Genomic DNA, 15724 nt, shown 5'->3' with positions numbered 1-15724 from the left:
ACAGTAACGGACACCACCACAACCATTATTACTATTAACATCACTTTCTATATTACCACTATCTCACCAGTTCCACCATCACCACTGCTGCTACTATTGCAACAATCACTACTACCATTATACGCCTTTCCATGCAACTTAGTTCACTGAGGTCATGGCTTTTTAGCCATTCAGAACAACAGGGATCATTCACGCTTAAGCAATGTTGCCTAGTTGCAATGTTAAGACTCAGTTGCTGTTAGTTGCAATGTTAAATATTACATGCACCCCAACAAAATATTGTAGTCATGAAGAAGATGAGACGTATGAATTAAGTCGAGTGAAAAGCGCTATACCACCAAAACATAACTACTTCCACCAACACCACTATTACCACCATGACTTATACCACCACCTCAACACTACTTTAACTACTTCAACATTAATGTCACCACTTCAACACTGTGTATCACTTCAACACTACTGTAACCAAATTCACCATCACCACTTCAACACTACTGTCACCAATTCAATACTACTACCACTGAAACATTACTGCCACCATTTCAACAGTACTGTCACCACTTCCACACTACTGTATCACTTCAACACCACTGTCACCAATTCAACACTACTGCCACATTTCAACAGTACTATTACCACTTCAACATTATTGTCACTACTTCAATACTACCGGTACTACGTATCAACACCACTACCAGCACAGTTGGAAATTAAAGTGAGGTGTTTTGAACAAAGTACTACACGTGTATGAATCTCCATCAAGATCTCAAAATCAAGATTTGTAGCATCATGATTCTCTTTTAAACTCTGTATAATGAAAAGTAAAATAACAGCATGTAAAATAAGAGCAATAACTAAAATAATTAATTAGATCCTTCAAAATCGGGAAACAACAAATTTATAATATAATTTAATAAACCCCAATTTATTTGGAATTGATCGTAGAATTGCATATGCAAATAGAAAATATCATTCTGGCTGAATATGGACTGGAGTAACTAAGGGATTTGCTGGAATAAAATTGTTTTGGTAATTAATGAAAAGATTTAATCTTTTTTCTGAAGTTTTAAAAGGTGTTTATATGGTGCGCGGTAGAAGGGCGTAAGTCTGAAATTAGTGATTTTAAATTATGACCTCTATGTGATTACAAAAAAATGTACTACTAGATGTTTTAAAAGGCATACGTCTATCTTTTATAACGATATAGAGCAGCACCAAGAGTTCCAGCCTCTCATAATGATATTGGTCCTCATTTCAAACTTTACTTTTGCTCTACTAAAACCTTGTAGTTTATGACTTACACTCTTTTTACCACGCACAGTAGAGTTTATGTTAACACATAATTCTTAAAGTAGAGAGATCGTTATCTGTTAAATTTGCTCTAGGTATGGCAGAAAAGAAGAAATTCGTTAACTTTCCCGACACTGAGAAAATGGTTCTGGGTGTGTCATCTGGCTATGTACATTGATTTTTCCTAAACTGTAGGACAAATTTTCTTTATGTTCAGTATCTACAAATTAATTTACCCGGAAATGACGTACATTAAATGCAATAATTTTTAATAAATAGATAAATAATGGATCTTTATTTGAAATAAGAAAGCATACATTGACGAGTTTGTGCAAGTTACTCTGTATTATGTAGAAGAAATTGACAAATGAAATGGCACACATTTTATGGAAGATAAATAATTTCCTACATGATATTAATTACTGTATTACGTATAATTAATTATTTATGCTTTTTGCCTCGATTTTAGTCTCAAATTTTACCCACTTCTTGCCACACAACTACACAAGTAGAGGACTCTTCCTTCTTAGATTAATGGTCACTAGATGTAAACTCATCCCTCCTCCTTCCTTGAATTAGCGTTACAAAAATGTATTTTAATTATACTACTGATTAACATAAATTAGTTCAACCGTGAAATTTATAAATAAAGACAAATATCTTAATTTCTGGGATTATAGCTAATGACTTTTGTGTGTAATCCAGAAAATATGGTGTGTCTCCCCATATTGGTGCATTGTAAATGATTTTCATATTTTGTTTATCTTTAAAATTAGAATTCAAGAAAATAAACTATAAACAGCAATATCACTCATTTTAACTTTTTTTCATAAAGTTGTAATAAATAGTTTAAAATAACATTTAAATAGTTTCTATACACCTAAGTCTCTGCAGAGAGGAAATATACAACTGGGGAAGAGGGGGCAGGAGGAGAAATTTTCCTGGTCAAGAGGTGGGCAAAGTCAAAATTTTGAAAAAAATGTATGACGAAGAAATCACAAACTGTAACATAGTGCTTTAATGACAGATGTTTCAAATAAACTCGGATAGATCAGGTGATGGTGCACAGGAAGCTTATCACACCTACAAAACAAACCCTTCAGAAAAAAAAAAAAAAAAAAAAAAACCTTTCCAAGAATTGTAACAATATTGGAAAAAATTTATCATACCTGTGTTATTTAACGATACTGCACCAACTACTAGGTTATTAACATTGTTGACATTGGAGATAATAAGATGATATTTGATGAAATGAGGCTTGGGAATTCACCATGTGATTAATTGACATTTGCCTTACAGTTCCGGAAAACCTCGGAAGAAAGCCAACAAGGTAATCAGCCCAAGTAGGACTCGAACCCCTAAGCACATTAGCAGGCAAATGTGCTGCTACCAAAGCTATGCAGATGGCATACATGATGAAATTACACTGAAGGTAGGTACATATGGATAACGGGCTAAAAATGAGTGACTGATGTTAGAAATAGACCAATCTTATCATAAAATTATTAAATCTAGCACATGAACACAAAATCTCGTTTAAGGAGTGATACCAGTGATGCTTTCTTGTTGACAATTAATTTATAAGAGACAAAAAGTCCTGAACATTAATCTAGACATAGCTGCAAATTACCTGTATGCCTCTTTTACTCAAATGTTCAAAAAGCGATCTCTTCATTAATAGACAGTCCATAGTTCTTGCTAAGAATGAGTGGAATGGAAGAAACGCTGCATTTGGATTTGTTTTTCTCCTGCTGTAAAAAAAAGTACAAGGATTTTGTCATGTTGTGCATGGTTAATTGCCTCTTAAGCAAAATGTAGCTTAAAAAAAAAGATAATTTTTTTTATAGTAAAGAGTAAATGAGAGGAAAATATAAAGGCTGGTATTCACAAGGAATTAGTATTGTAAGTGAAGTAATTGAACTTCTATCAGAAACATGGAGAACCCTATTTCACCCGAAGGTATGTTAGGGTTGTAGATGAAGACAATGTAGCAATTTTTATATACATACAGTACATACTAATGAACTGAACTAAACTAAAGTGAGTATACTAATTTAGAAAAATGATAGATGATAATAATAACTAAAACTATTACAGAAAAGCGCTAAATATCTGTGTATGCTGAAGTGCTACATACAATGCATTGAGACACTGAAGTACTAATATTGTATATTAATGGTTCAGCTTTGCAAAATCATAGGGCTTTAGAGTTTTAAGAAATAAAGTACGGTATAAAATCAGTACTTTATTCTTAAACTAAAGCTGTATGTACCCCTTTAAACAACAAGTGGTGAGCTCAGCATTAGACATCATTATTTCTTATGATTATAAACCACATGTCCTGTTAAGGGGAGAGGATGGTATTTTTTTTAAGTTTTTTCCTATTTGGTGTAAAATATTAATTTTTTGTATGTAGAGAGCTCATAGCTGTAGCAACTCAACCAAAAATATTTTGAAACAAAAAAAAAAAAAATTTGGGGGCCCAGATTTGAAAAAAATATACCCAATGCAGGATTTTACTAAAACCGCTATATCTAAACCATTTTTAAAGGTAGATTCATCCAGTTTTTTGCAATGTACTTGCAAAAGCATCTTCTACAAACTATCTGTAAAAGAATTTTGATATTAGTCCCTACGTTTGTAAAATAAACAATTATAATTGAATAACACTTTTCTGAATTCCTTTCTTGCAAACAAACGGACGTAGTTTTAAAATGAGATCAATTAACAAAATTCTGCTACAGAGAAAAGTTTCCTAATAGTCTAAAGAATGTGTGTTCTAAATTTCATGCATGTATCTTTAATAGTTCAGAAATTATATCCCTTTTTTTTCTGGCAATGTAGCAAAAAAAATGAAGTTATCGTAAACCGATAAAAGGGGGCGAGTGATTTAAAAATCCATAGCGCAGGAAGTTTAAAAATGGCGTCTCAACATCCGATAATGGCAGAAATACCCACGAAATGTTATGCAATGTATTCCACACATATCAAAGGGTATTTTAAAGAATTTTTTTTTTTTTTTTTAAATTCAATTTACCGGAAACAACAATAAAAGGGAGCGAGTGATTTAAAAATCCATAATGCAGGAAGTTTAACAATGGCGTCTCAACATCTGATAAGGGCACAAATACCCACAAAATATTAAGCTATGCATTCCACACGTCACAGAGTATTTTAAAGAAAGTTTATTTATTTTTTTTTAATTTACTCATTTTTCACCAAAAAATACCATCCTCTCCCCTTAAATACCCACAACGTGAAAACTGGTAGACATGAAATTTCAACAACTTAATATTTTACTTTCTTGTAGTATGCCTCTTGGAACAGCATTTCCCATACTGTATCATAATTATACTGGTGTGACAAACCTTAAATAAATGGATGGCAGGAATATTTCCAGATGCGTTTCTTTTATTGGAACAAATGGCAGGAGTCCTGAGTACATTAGAAGCACAAGGTACACAACTTGTTTCATGGAAAATAGCAAATTAACACGTGGATTCTGAAACAAATATAGCATTAGTATTAAGAGAAGAAACAAAATGAGAGCCATGTCACTTACTTATTTCGATGCTGGGGGGGAGAGGGGGAGTCGATTTCGACATTTACGTGGAAATACAAGGTTTCAGATACTGACACCAAAAAAGTTGTTTTACGCATGCCATCTGTCTGTGTACAGTGGTTTCTCCTAAACTATTAGCAGGGCTGGGCAGTATTTGAAATACATTTGTATTTTGTATTTTGTAATTTGTAAGGATTTTCGAAAGTATTTTGTAAGTCTCCAGGTATTGATCAAATTCCAGCAGAATTAATACAAAAGGGTGGAAGCGTATTATCTAGCGAAATTTATAAAATTGTACTTGCAATTTGGGAAAAGGAAATTGTACCAGAACAATGGAAGGAGTCCATAATCGTACCTATTTTTAAGAAGGGGGACAAGATTAACTGTAGTAACTTTCGAGGAATATCACTTTCGTTGACGTCGTACAAAATTTTGTCGAATATCCTTTTGAGAAGATTAACTCCATATGTAGATGAAATTATTGGGGATCATCGGTGTGGTTTCAGGCGTAATAGATCGACTATTGATCAGATTTTTTGTATTCGACAGATATTGGAGAAAAAATGGGAGTATAAGGGTACAGTACATCAGTTATTCATAGATTTCAAAAAGGCGTATGACTCGGTTAAGAGAGAAGCTTTATATCATACTCTTATTGAATTTGGTATTCCCAAGAAACTAGTTCGATTAATTAAAATGTGTCTTAGTCAAACTTACAGCAGAGTCCGTATAGGCCAGTTTCTATCTGATGCTTTTCCAATTCACTGCGGGCTAAAGCAGGAGATGCACTATCGCCTTTACTTTTTAACTTCACTCTAGAATATACCATTAGGAAAGTCCAGGATAACAGAGAGGGTTTGGAATTGAACGGGTTACATCAGCTTCTTGTCTATGCGGATGACGTGAATATGTTAGGAGAAAATCCTCAAACGATTAGGGAAAACGCGGAAATTCTACTTGAAGCAAGTAAAGATATAGGGTTGGAAGTAAATCCCGAAAAGACTAAGTATATGATTATGTCCCGTGATCAGAATATTGTTCAAAATGGAACTATAAAAGTTGGCGCTTTATCCTTCGAAGAGGTGGAAAAATTCAAATATCTTGGAGCAACAGTAACAAATATAAATGACACTCGGGAGGAAATTAAACGCAGAATAAATATGGAAAATGCCTGTTATTATTCGGTTGAGAAGCTTTTGTCATCTAGTCTGCTGTCAAAAAATCTGAAAGTTAGGCTTTATAAAACAGTTGTATTACCAGTTGTTCTGTATGGCTGTGAAACTTGGACTCTCACTTTGAGAGAGGAACAGAGATTGAGGGTTTTTGAGAATAAGGTTCTTTGGAAAATATTTGGGGCTAAAAGGGATGAAGTTACAGGAAAATGGAGAAAGTTACACAACGCAGAGCTGCACGCATTATATCCTTCACCTGACATAATTAGGAACATTAAATCCAGACGTTTGAGATGGGCAAGGCATATAGCACACATATGGGCGAATCCAGAAATGCATATAGAGATTAGTTGGGAGGCCAGAGGGGAAAAGACCTTTGGGGAGACCGAGACGTAGATGGGAAGATAATATTAAAATGGATTTGAGGGAGGTGGGATATGATGATAGAGACTGGATTAATCTTGCTCAGGATAGGGACCAACGGCGGGCTTATGTGAGGGAGGCAATGAACCTCCGGATTCCTTAAAAGCCAGTAAGTAAGTAAGTATTTTGTATTTAAATACATAAAATTGATGTATTTTGTATTTCAAATACTCAGAATACTTTTTTATCCTTCTTGTTCTTCAAGTTTTGGATTTGAAGAATGAACTTTTGTCTTATTTGCCTACCCATTTCAGTTGTGCTAGCCATACACTTAGTTTTCTTGCCACAACTAATTTCCTTAATGCCATAAAGAAATCTCCAACAGCATCAAGGATCCATCACCAAACACTTACTAAATGTTTAGCATTATGGAATGCGTCTAGGAGATTCAAATACTCAGAAATTATATCAAATGTCTTGAAATATTCATTAAAGTTTCCTTGCCCAACTCGATGGAATTCTCTTTATGACTCAATCTCTCAAATATTACAATTCAAACATGATATAAGCAGTATATGTGAAAAACTGGGATTGCCAACCTTCAAAGATGTTGAGTTTCAGTACTTTGAAGAATATTGTGCAGTTCTGAAACCCATTGCCGTAGCCCTTAATTTAATGCAAAATGAGAAGATGTGCTATTACGGCCAACTTTTGCCCACATTAATTTCCCTTAAAAACAGATTACATATGCTGTTACCTAGTAATCTACGACATCTATTCCAAGTAACTCCAATCCTAATAAGTTCACTTTCATCAAGATTTAAAGTGATGTTTGATCTGATCCCAGAAGAAAATTGAGCTATTTTGGCAGCTTGCTCCACCCATAATTGAAGATGAGATGGCTATTTGACATTGCCTCACTAAATGATAAGAAGAGGACACAGAATATGTGTGTGAAATCAGCTGAGCAGTTGTCTGCTACATCTTTGGTCAATTCAGACGAAGACGATGAAAACAGACTTTGAAAAGCAAAAAGAAAAGAATTTGTCTACTGTGGAGTATGAGCTCATACAATTCTTCAATGGCAAAGGGACAACCCTGTGCTCTCTAAAGAATTACCAACAGTGAAACAATGTTTTATAAATATATTACAAGTTTGAGATCCTCTGCGCCTGTAGAAAGACTGTTTTGTTTTGCAGGATTTATTCATTCACAAGCAAGGGGATCCTTATCTTATGAACATTTGAGGAACTGGTTTTTTTAAAGGGAGCAGTAATTATTCATATGTAGCATCATTTCATTAATGTTCCGTTACAGTGTTTATATAAAACTTCGAGGTAAAAATACTTTTAATGTTAATATAATATTTTAGATTTTCAGTACGGTAATATTCTTATTTCTTTAGGCCTATTATATTGTATCGAGTATTTGAAATACAAATGTATTTTGAGTATTTGAAATACAAATGTATTTTGAGTATTTGAAATACAAATGTATTTTGGTTAATTTTTTAAAAGTATTTTGTATTTGTATTTCAAATACAATTATTTGAAGTATTTTGTATTTGCATTTGAAATACTTGGATGTCAGTATTTTGCCCAGCCCTGACTATTAGAGATATCTGTTCACATTCAATAAAGTCAATTTATCTGGAAACAGTTCACATAAAATCCAATAATTTCCAGTAAAACAATAGGTTTTATTTGAAATCAGTGTTGGTCAGTACGTCCTCAAAGAGAAATTTCCAGAAAGTAAACTATAGTATATGCAGAATTATTTCTACAATTAGCTGCTAATTTTTTCGAAGTCCCAAAAGCCTCCAGGCATTGCCAGCTCAACCCAGGTAGTCATTAACCTTAGTGAAGAGCTCTTTATTGTTATGGAATTAGCAGTCTTTGTTGGAAAAACACGCACACGCACACCTCCCCCCCCCCCACCATAGTTGATAAGATGCACCCAATGTTTTGTACACATTTTTAGGGAAAAATCTTTATCACTGATTATTACAATGAACTTTCAGTATTTCGAATATAAGTGTAATACATAGATCTACTTTCATCAAATGCCTAATCTATCTAGGAAAGAATACATTTTAATCTTCGTCTCAGAACTTCATCTCCAAAGTTAAATGAAGAGTCACTTGAAAACCTCTTCTTAATCAGAATCTGAGTCCTCATACAACAAATTGTCTTCTGTACCATCCAGTACATTACTGATGCATCACTTCTTAAATAATTTAACCACTATCTCAGTTTTCACAGCATCCAATGAAGCTTTGGCCCATTCACAAATTCAGTATAGGCATATAAGACTCAACCTGTTTTTCAGATCCATTTTCAAAGAAAAAAAGTGCATCTTACACGCCAGAAAATATGATATATATATCATTACAATAATACAGAGATGCTGTATATAAACTTATGCAAAATTAATTACATGGTACCTACTTAAATTGCACAACGTATAAATAAACTAGTTCATTAAATTTGTGAGTATAAAAATGTCCTTGGGTACAATAAATCTACACGAGGCCAACTGCTTTACCTTTTCATTGCATAGAACTGTTCTTAGAATTGTTTCATTTAAAAATCCAACATATTTTAAAACATCGGCATTAAACAGGCAATATTAGAGGAAGAAAGTTGGGGAGTCATGGCCCAAATACAAGCCAGAGAGTCACAGGAAGGAAAAAATCCAATATCCTACAGTGGGACTTGAACTCGCATATCTTCGGTTCAGGAACAAGTACATTAATCCACTGAGGAAAAAATAAATATTTCTCATAGTGATATAATTTTACATACAGACACAAATATCATTATACAGTTCATAACAGTAATGGAGTGCAAATTCAAACGAACATTAAGAAATATAAATGCAAAATTCAGAAGCAAGAAAGCCACGTTGTGATGCAAGTGATATCGGACTATTTTGGTTTTCTGTAACTTTTTTGCGCCATTACTCCTCAACTGCTGCATCACTATCTCTGAATACTCTCTGTAGTCGAAAAAGGACATTAGATATATATCACTATCACAAGAAAACGATATAAAGTGTTTGATTTGTATGCAGCCAGTCGATAACAGAAATTAATTGATATTGTGCAGTAAGTTATTGGCAATAAAATTTTTATGTTCCATCATTCTACTACGAAAGAATGTTCTCGTGGCAACCATTATCTGCATTACAATAATATTTATCTCAGTGTATGAGAACAAAGAATACCAGGCAGCTGGAATGGTCAGTTAAAATTCAGTGTTCTTAGAATTAAATTACTGAGCACATAGTGGTAATGCAGATAATATCATAACAGTAAAGTAAAATGTAATAGGTAATGTAACACTTCCTATATTGTGCATAATGGCAGACTTAATATATATTTTATTTAGTAGTTGATTTATTTAACATATGGACGCAGAAAAACCTAATAAAATCAGAAAAACAACTTCGATTAGTATAATAAAATGCCAATTCATAGACAATTCTTCTGTGACTCTGACTTTGACAAATCGAGATTTAACGATCTTGTTGGCAATCACAATTCTACCTTCTAAACGAATTAAATTAATGGAGTTGAAATAGAGTAAACATTGCCACAATCAAAGCCACAATCTTTTGAGTCACAAATCAACGTAACAAATTGAACATCAGTACACATTAAACGATTGTTAGTCATTAGTTTGATTGTGGCAATGTTTACTCTATTTCAACTATTCATTAATTTAATGAGTTTAGAAGACAGTGATTGTAATTGCCAACATTAGAACAAGATCGTTAAATCTCGATTTACCAAAGTCAAAGTCAGAGTCTCAGAAGAATTGTCTATGAATAAGACTTTCAACAAAGTTAAACATTGCTACGAAAGTCTACTTTGGAAAGTCTTCATTCACAGTCTCGTTTACGAATACGACCCTTAATTCTTATCAGGAGAACATTTTGAAACAGAAAATAAACATGTTTTGTTGAGTTAATACCGGAGACAATGTTAGCCCAGCTGAGAGGGAGGTGTGAAAACAATCACAACTTTAAATGTGGAGTAATACAAAAAGCAGTCCATTGTTGGCAGGTGTCATTAAAGAACTGAACACACAATAGGCAAGCTTCTCATGTATCAACACACTTTGGACTTGCACAGAATACTCACTTCTTTATAACACTTCTTGGTAACAAGGTCATTGAAATTCCCCCACACTGTATACTCCTCACGATTATATTTTGTTATAAGCTCAGAGACTTTCTTTATCAGCAAGTCGTCATCAATTTTTATATCAATATTGATAGGGACCTTGGGAAATTTTTTAAATACGTCCTCCAACAGAGCGAATCTTCTCTCCTCTGGATTTCCTGAACCAAGAAATGTTTTACCTGCAATGTGGAAAAGTAAACATGTAATTTCTTCAACTGCAGCATTTTTCTTGTTTTGACTATAACTACATGTAATAACATAGACTATTCTTTCGTGCTTGTAGATGTGACTCTGTGACTGAGAATAATAACTCAATTAATTTCATGTTGAAAATTGCTGGTTTTCTGTACTCAGCGCCTAAATAAAAGTGAGGAAATTTTAGACATGCTGAAAGTTAAACCAATAATAACAAATTTACCATACATAAAATTATCTAATTGAGGACAGTTTTTGCAAAACTTGCTAACTGCAAAATTTGCAAAATTGAGATTTTGATGGATTCGTTAACATAAGGCAGGCCTCTACATGATGTTCAAGGCGTCTTAGTAAAATTGGGTTATTTCTCTTCATTGTAGTGTGTCAAAGTGTGATGGTTTTTTCAAAACTTGCTTTCTGCTGTAGGCCTAAGTGAGAGTTACAGCAAAACTTGCTTACTATATAGTCTTTTGTCTCTCCTGTAAAATTTAGTTGTTTCAGTTAGCAAGTTTTGCAAAAACGGTCCTCAATTAGAAAGAAAACACTGAAGGAATGTAACCTACAATCCCAAAACAAATTCTGAAATATCAATATTAAAATACAGTAGAATACGTTTAGGGATACAGTTACAATGATGGAGTGAATGGCTACAAGGCATAATATAGCAGAGCTTTCATTATTATCGCTTCAAGTTTACCATATGTACTAATCATCATTCAATATTTAATACCATTACATTAGATTATTATCGAAATTCTAGCAATAGTAGTTTTTACCAAATTTGACAAATTTTTCCTGGATCACTAACATAAAATATACAGAATCTCTAGCAACTAATCACATACCCAATACTGTAAAATATCTATAACCTTGTCACACAGACAGGAAATGTAATGAGTATCCACTATTAATTTCAATGTCAAAGTCAGGGAAAAAACATAGTGTACTACTGAAACATACGATTTGGTGATTAGCCTATTGAATTTTGCATTATTGTCTAAACTTTTCTTTTGAATATATTATTATGATGTACCGAAGTACATATGATATTTCCGTGCAGAAATTCTGCGTCATCATATGATGAAATATGAGTGGAACGGAGAAAAATTCTCTCTGGCGCTGGGATTTGAACCCGGGTTTTCAGCTCTATGTGCTGATGCTCTATCCATTAAGCCACACTGGATTCCCATCCCGATGTCGGATTGAATCCTCTCAGTTTAAGTTCCACCTCTTGGGTTCCTCTAGTGGCCTACCCTCATGCACTGCGTCATAGATGTATAACAGTGGCACAATGTCCTATAAGAAATGTAACAAAGATCCCAGAGGTTCTACTGTTACTTTCATTGTAAGCTAGCATATTATAGTTGCTGATAGATCGTTTCCACTGCCAAGCACTTGACAAGTCATGGACTCTTCTCAATTGGATGTGGCTTAAGTAAAACCCATTTTCAATCTGCACACTTTGTACATGTACACAAAGATTGTCTGTACTAGTGAGATTCTGGATCAAGATGTTCCCATTATTCTCTATCCGAAATCTACACAACTGTTCTGATAGTGACATCTGTTATGAGTTAAGAACAGAATAAAGGTGGGCCAACACTGACTCATCCTTTTCATGAACAAAGGGATCTTCTAAATTTTGTAAATCTTCTACATGGGAAATAAGGCTCTACCAGTACTTTATATGTAATGGAAGCTGCATTCAGGGTTTTTTCTATCTAAAAATGCATCTCTCTCGGATAGGTTTGAATCTTTGATACTTGGGCCAAGAGGCAGCCAGGACAACCATTACACCATTGAGGGCAATGCCAAGCAAATTATCAATGTGATGTAAACTATTGCAAGCCAAAGGTGGTGGTGAGGTTTTGGCTAGTGTAATTATGTGGGGAAAATTTACATAACTGAAATACATTTTATATACTGTTATTGCTTACTCATATGAATCAATTTGTTAGAAGTAACTTGGCGCAACACGGCCAACAAATATGACTGTGTAATGGTTGTTCTTACATCAGACATTTTAGTTTTTCGTATTTTCCTCAAGACAACCAGTGAGAGGAACCAAAACACTGGAAAGTCTCTTCCAGCCATAGTTTAAAAACACAAAAATTGTACGCCCAAACATAATGAAAGTTCAAAATTACAACTCAGTTTCATTACGAATGTGTTACGAAAACCTGATTATCAGATGTTTCATACAGACGTTGAGAAAGCCGAATGTTAAACATTTTTTTTTTCTAATGGCATAGGTTAATGACATTTTTGTAAGGTTCTGGATGGATACTTTGGAGGGAGGAGACAAGTTGGAAGACCTCGGAATCACTGGGAGGATATGGTCCAAAAGGATGCTGTATACCTGCTTTCTAGTACATGGAATTGGAAAGCAGCAGCAAGAAATAGAGAAGAATAGAGGAAAGCAGTTGGGGAGGCCATAGCCTGAAAACAGGCCGTAGTGCCATTGATTGTTAATGGTATTTTATATCATTGTCCCATTAGGTCTCTACCTTCCCAATAGCGATCACTTTCACAGGTGGACTTTAGGGATGAACATTGTCATAGATGTTCTCTGTCCATTTCCACTTGTAAATCACACAGGGGCAATGCTGCTGCTGCTCCTGCTATAGTGCTACAGCCCAATTTGAGCCTTGGCCTCCTCAATGCGTCTCTTCCAATATTCTCTATCTATCTCACACAGGGGCAATAACATGATAAATAAAGTGATGTAATAGAAGACATTACATACCAGGATCAAAGTCAAGTGGAAGTTCAGGCTTGAGTAGAGGCATGTCTCGATAGTCAACCTCTGAGATATCACAATTGGTGCCAGTGCTCCTCAACAGATTGTGGTCATGGGAGACAACAACAAGACCGTCCTTAGATAAGTGACAGTCTAACTCCAACATATCTGTTCCCAGCTCCAGAGCACTGAAAAATACAACAGAGATTCCTCAGATCTATACACAGGGTGTCCGGCAAATCCCATATCAGAGGCTAAATCATTGATTTTTAAACATGTCTGAAGGCGGAATTTCATGTTATTTACAATGCAGAGTAGCATGTCGGTGGTAATTTCACAACACTTCACACCTAAATCTGCGTTCGTAGATATTACAGGTAGAGAATTTTCTGTAAGATAACTACACTAAGCAAAGTAAAGTGCATTTAGGTCAAGCAACCTAGGAGCTCTCTGTGACCTATCCACTGATCGGGGAAGTTGTCATCAGGCCAATTCCGCACAGGTGTGACATAATGGAGCACCATTCTGTTCGTTTGCGTAGCATATCTATTAATTCCGGCATCAAATAATTCAAACTAATTCATTGCATAGCGGCCTGATATAAGTACACACAACTTATTAACTTTTGTCTAGGAAAAATTCATATTATAAATTATAAACAGGACTAACTTACAAAATATGAATACAATTCACCTCCACACACTTCTTGTAAAAAAGTAAACACGATCATCAAGGATCATCTACCAATATATGAAGCGCCACAGAGGTGCCCAAGAACCGACAACTTTATACTGGAATAATAATAAGGCAAATGATCTGAAAACCATTAGTCTCATGTCAACAGAAAAAAAAACAATTTTAGTTAGTGGGCGGAAATAGATTTCTGTGTGTCTCAAAAATATTTCAAATGGAAGAACAAATTGTGGCTTACAAATTTAGAAACTAGTAGGTCTACTGATACAAGTTGCTACAAATATGTCTCTGAAAGATGCGACTGAATGTCAGCTACATTTTTAAATAAATTTACAAACTCTTCCAGGCCTCTCATTTGATATTCCCCAACTCATTCATAAATACATTACACGGGTGTATGCATATTATATCCCACAGATACCACTACTAGTCAGTGCGCCTAATCCTCAACACTTAATGAAAAGTGGCCAAATTCTTTCAGGAAATTGCTACTAAAACAGCAGCATAATAAGATATAGGTAAGGTTAAGTTACTGTGATTGAAAATAACTTACAAAGCAATTATCTGCTGTCATACTTGGCCTTCAACTAACTGCGCATACGTAATTACTTACTTGACTTGCAAAATACATTGTACTTTCCCACGGCGTTCGTTATTCCTAATAATATATGAACATGAAAAATGACAAAAAAAAATAATAAATAACAACAGAGGTAGTGAAGGCAAATAGATCAAATAATCTCTATGAAATATCAACATGAGGTGAACATTAAAAGTAGGAAGACTTGCTAGTTGATACTCTCAGTTTACTACAGCATGCTTATAACCACCTAGTAAGATTTATATTAAGCATATACGGTAATTTACAATCGATAAAACCTGGTTCTTATATTAATACGTATAGGAAATCAGCCTTTGAAGAAAAGCATAATGTTTATATGTTTCTATAACTTCAAATAAACTGTTCCATATTGAAGGATAGTAAAATTATAGTTTATGGTAAAAACTATTGGAAGAACTTACCGTTGGAACGCTGTCATTGTGTTTTCATAGTTTTCTCCAGCCCCTGTGAAAGAAATTGATAGATTACTAACTTCAAAGCCCATAATAAACTGTTTCTTTCATCAACATATTATACTCTGTAACGTAAGAACAATGTTTCATCGCTAATAATATTAATGATGTTATCTTGAATTTCATGTTCCGTAATATTAAACATTACCCTGTTTATATTAAGTCATGTTCTGCAATATTTACATTTGTGTTTATAACTACTGTATAGCAGACTCACCACCACGATGACTTATGTGGCGACATTTAAATTTTATTTGTTTTCTCTTGTGTATTAAATTAGGATATTTGAAAAATAAAACTGATGTGAGTACATATCCTCCTAATATTGCAAAGAACACCATTATCACAACACTGCACATATATACTTCGTATGTTTAACTGCTGTCGCTGTCCGTTCTTCATACGTCTTCACCCCACGGGCGCCAAACTTGAAATGAATAATGATC

The 15724-nt window shown here is 34.2% G+C and overlaps 1 protein-coding gene across 1 annotated transcript in view; it reads right to left on the bottom strand.

Moving 5' to 3' along the window:
- Positions 1–15720, bottom strand: part of LOC138714856 (lysophospholipase D GDPD1-like) — a 30540-nt gene extending 14820 nt beyond the window's left edge. Inside the window, exons 1-6 of the mRNA XM_069847065.1 lie at positions 15496–15720; positions 15228–15270; positions 13518–13699; positions 10535–10755; positions 4662–4795; positions 2924–3044 (exon numbers count right to left, since the gene is read on the bottom strand). Of these exons, the coding sequence (XP_069703166.1) occupies positions 2924–3044; positions 4662–4795; positions 10535–10755; positions 13518–13699; positions 15228–15270; positions 15496–15637 (843 nt within the window). The 5' untranslated portion in view covers positions 15638–15720. The remainder of the gene's footprint in view (positions 1–2923; positions 3045–4661; positions 4796–10534; positions 10756–13517; positions 13700–15227; positions 15271–15495) is intronic.
- Between the last annotated feature and the right edge of the window lie 4 nt (positions 15721–15724).

The sequence above is a fragment of the Periplaneta americana genome, chromosome 15, assembly GCF_040183065.1.
Source record: "Periplaneta americana isolate PAMFEO1 chromosome 15, P.americana_PAMFEO1_priV1, whole genome shotgun sequence".
NCBI lineage: Eukaryota > Metazoa > Arthropoda > Insecta > Blattodea > Blattidae > Periplaneta > Periplaneta americana.
This window is presented reverse-complemented; position numbering and strand designations above follow the sequence as displayed.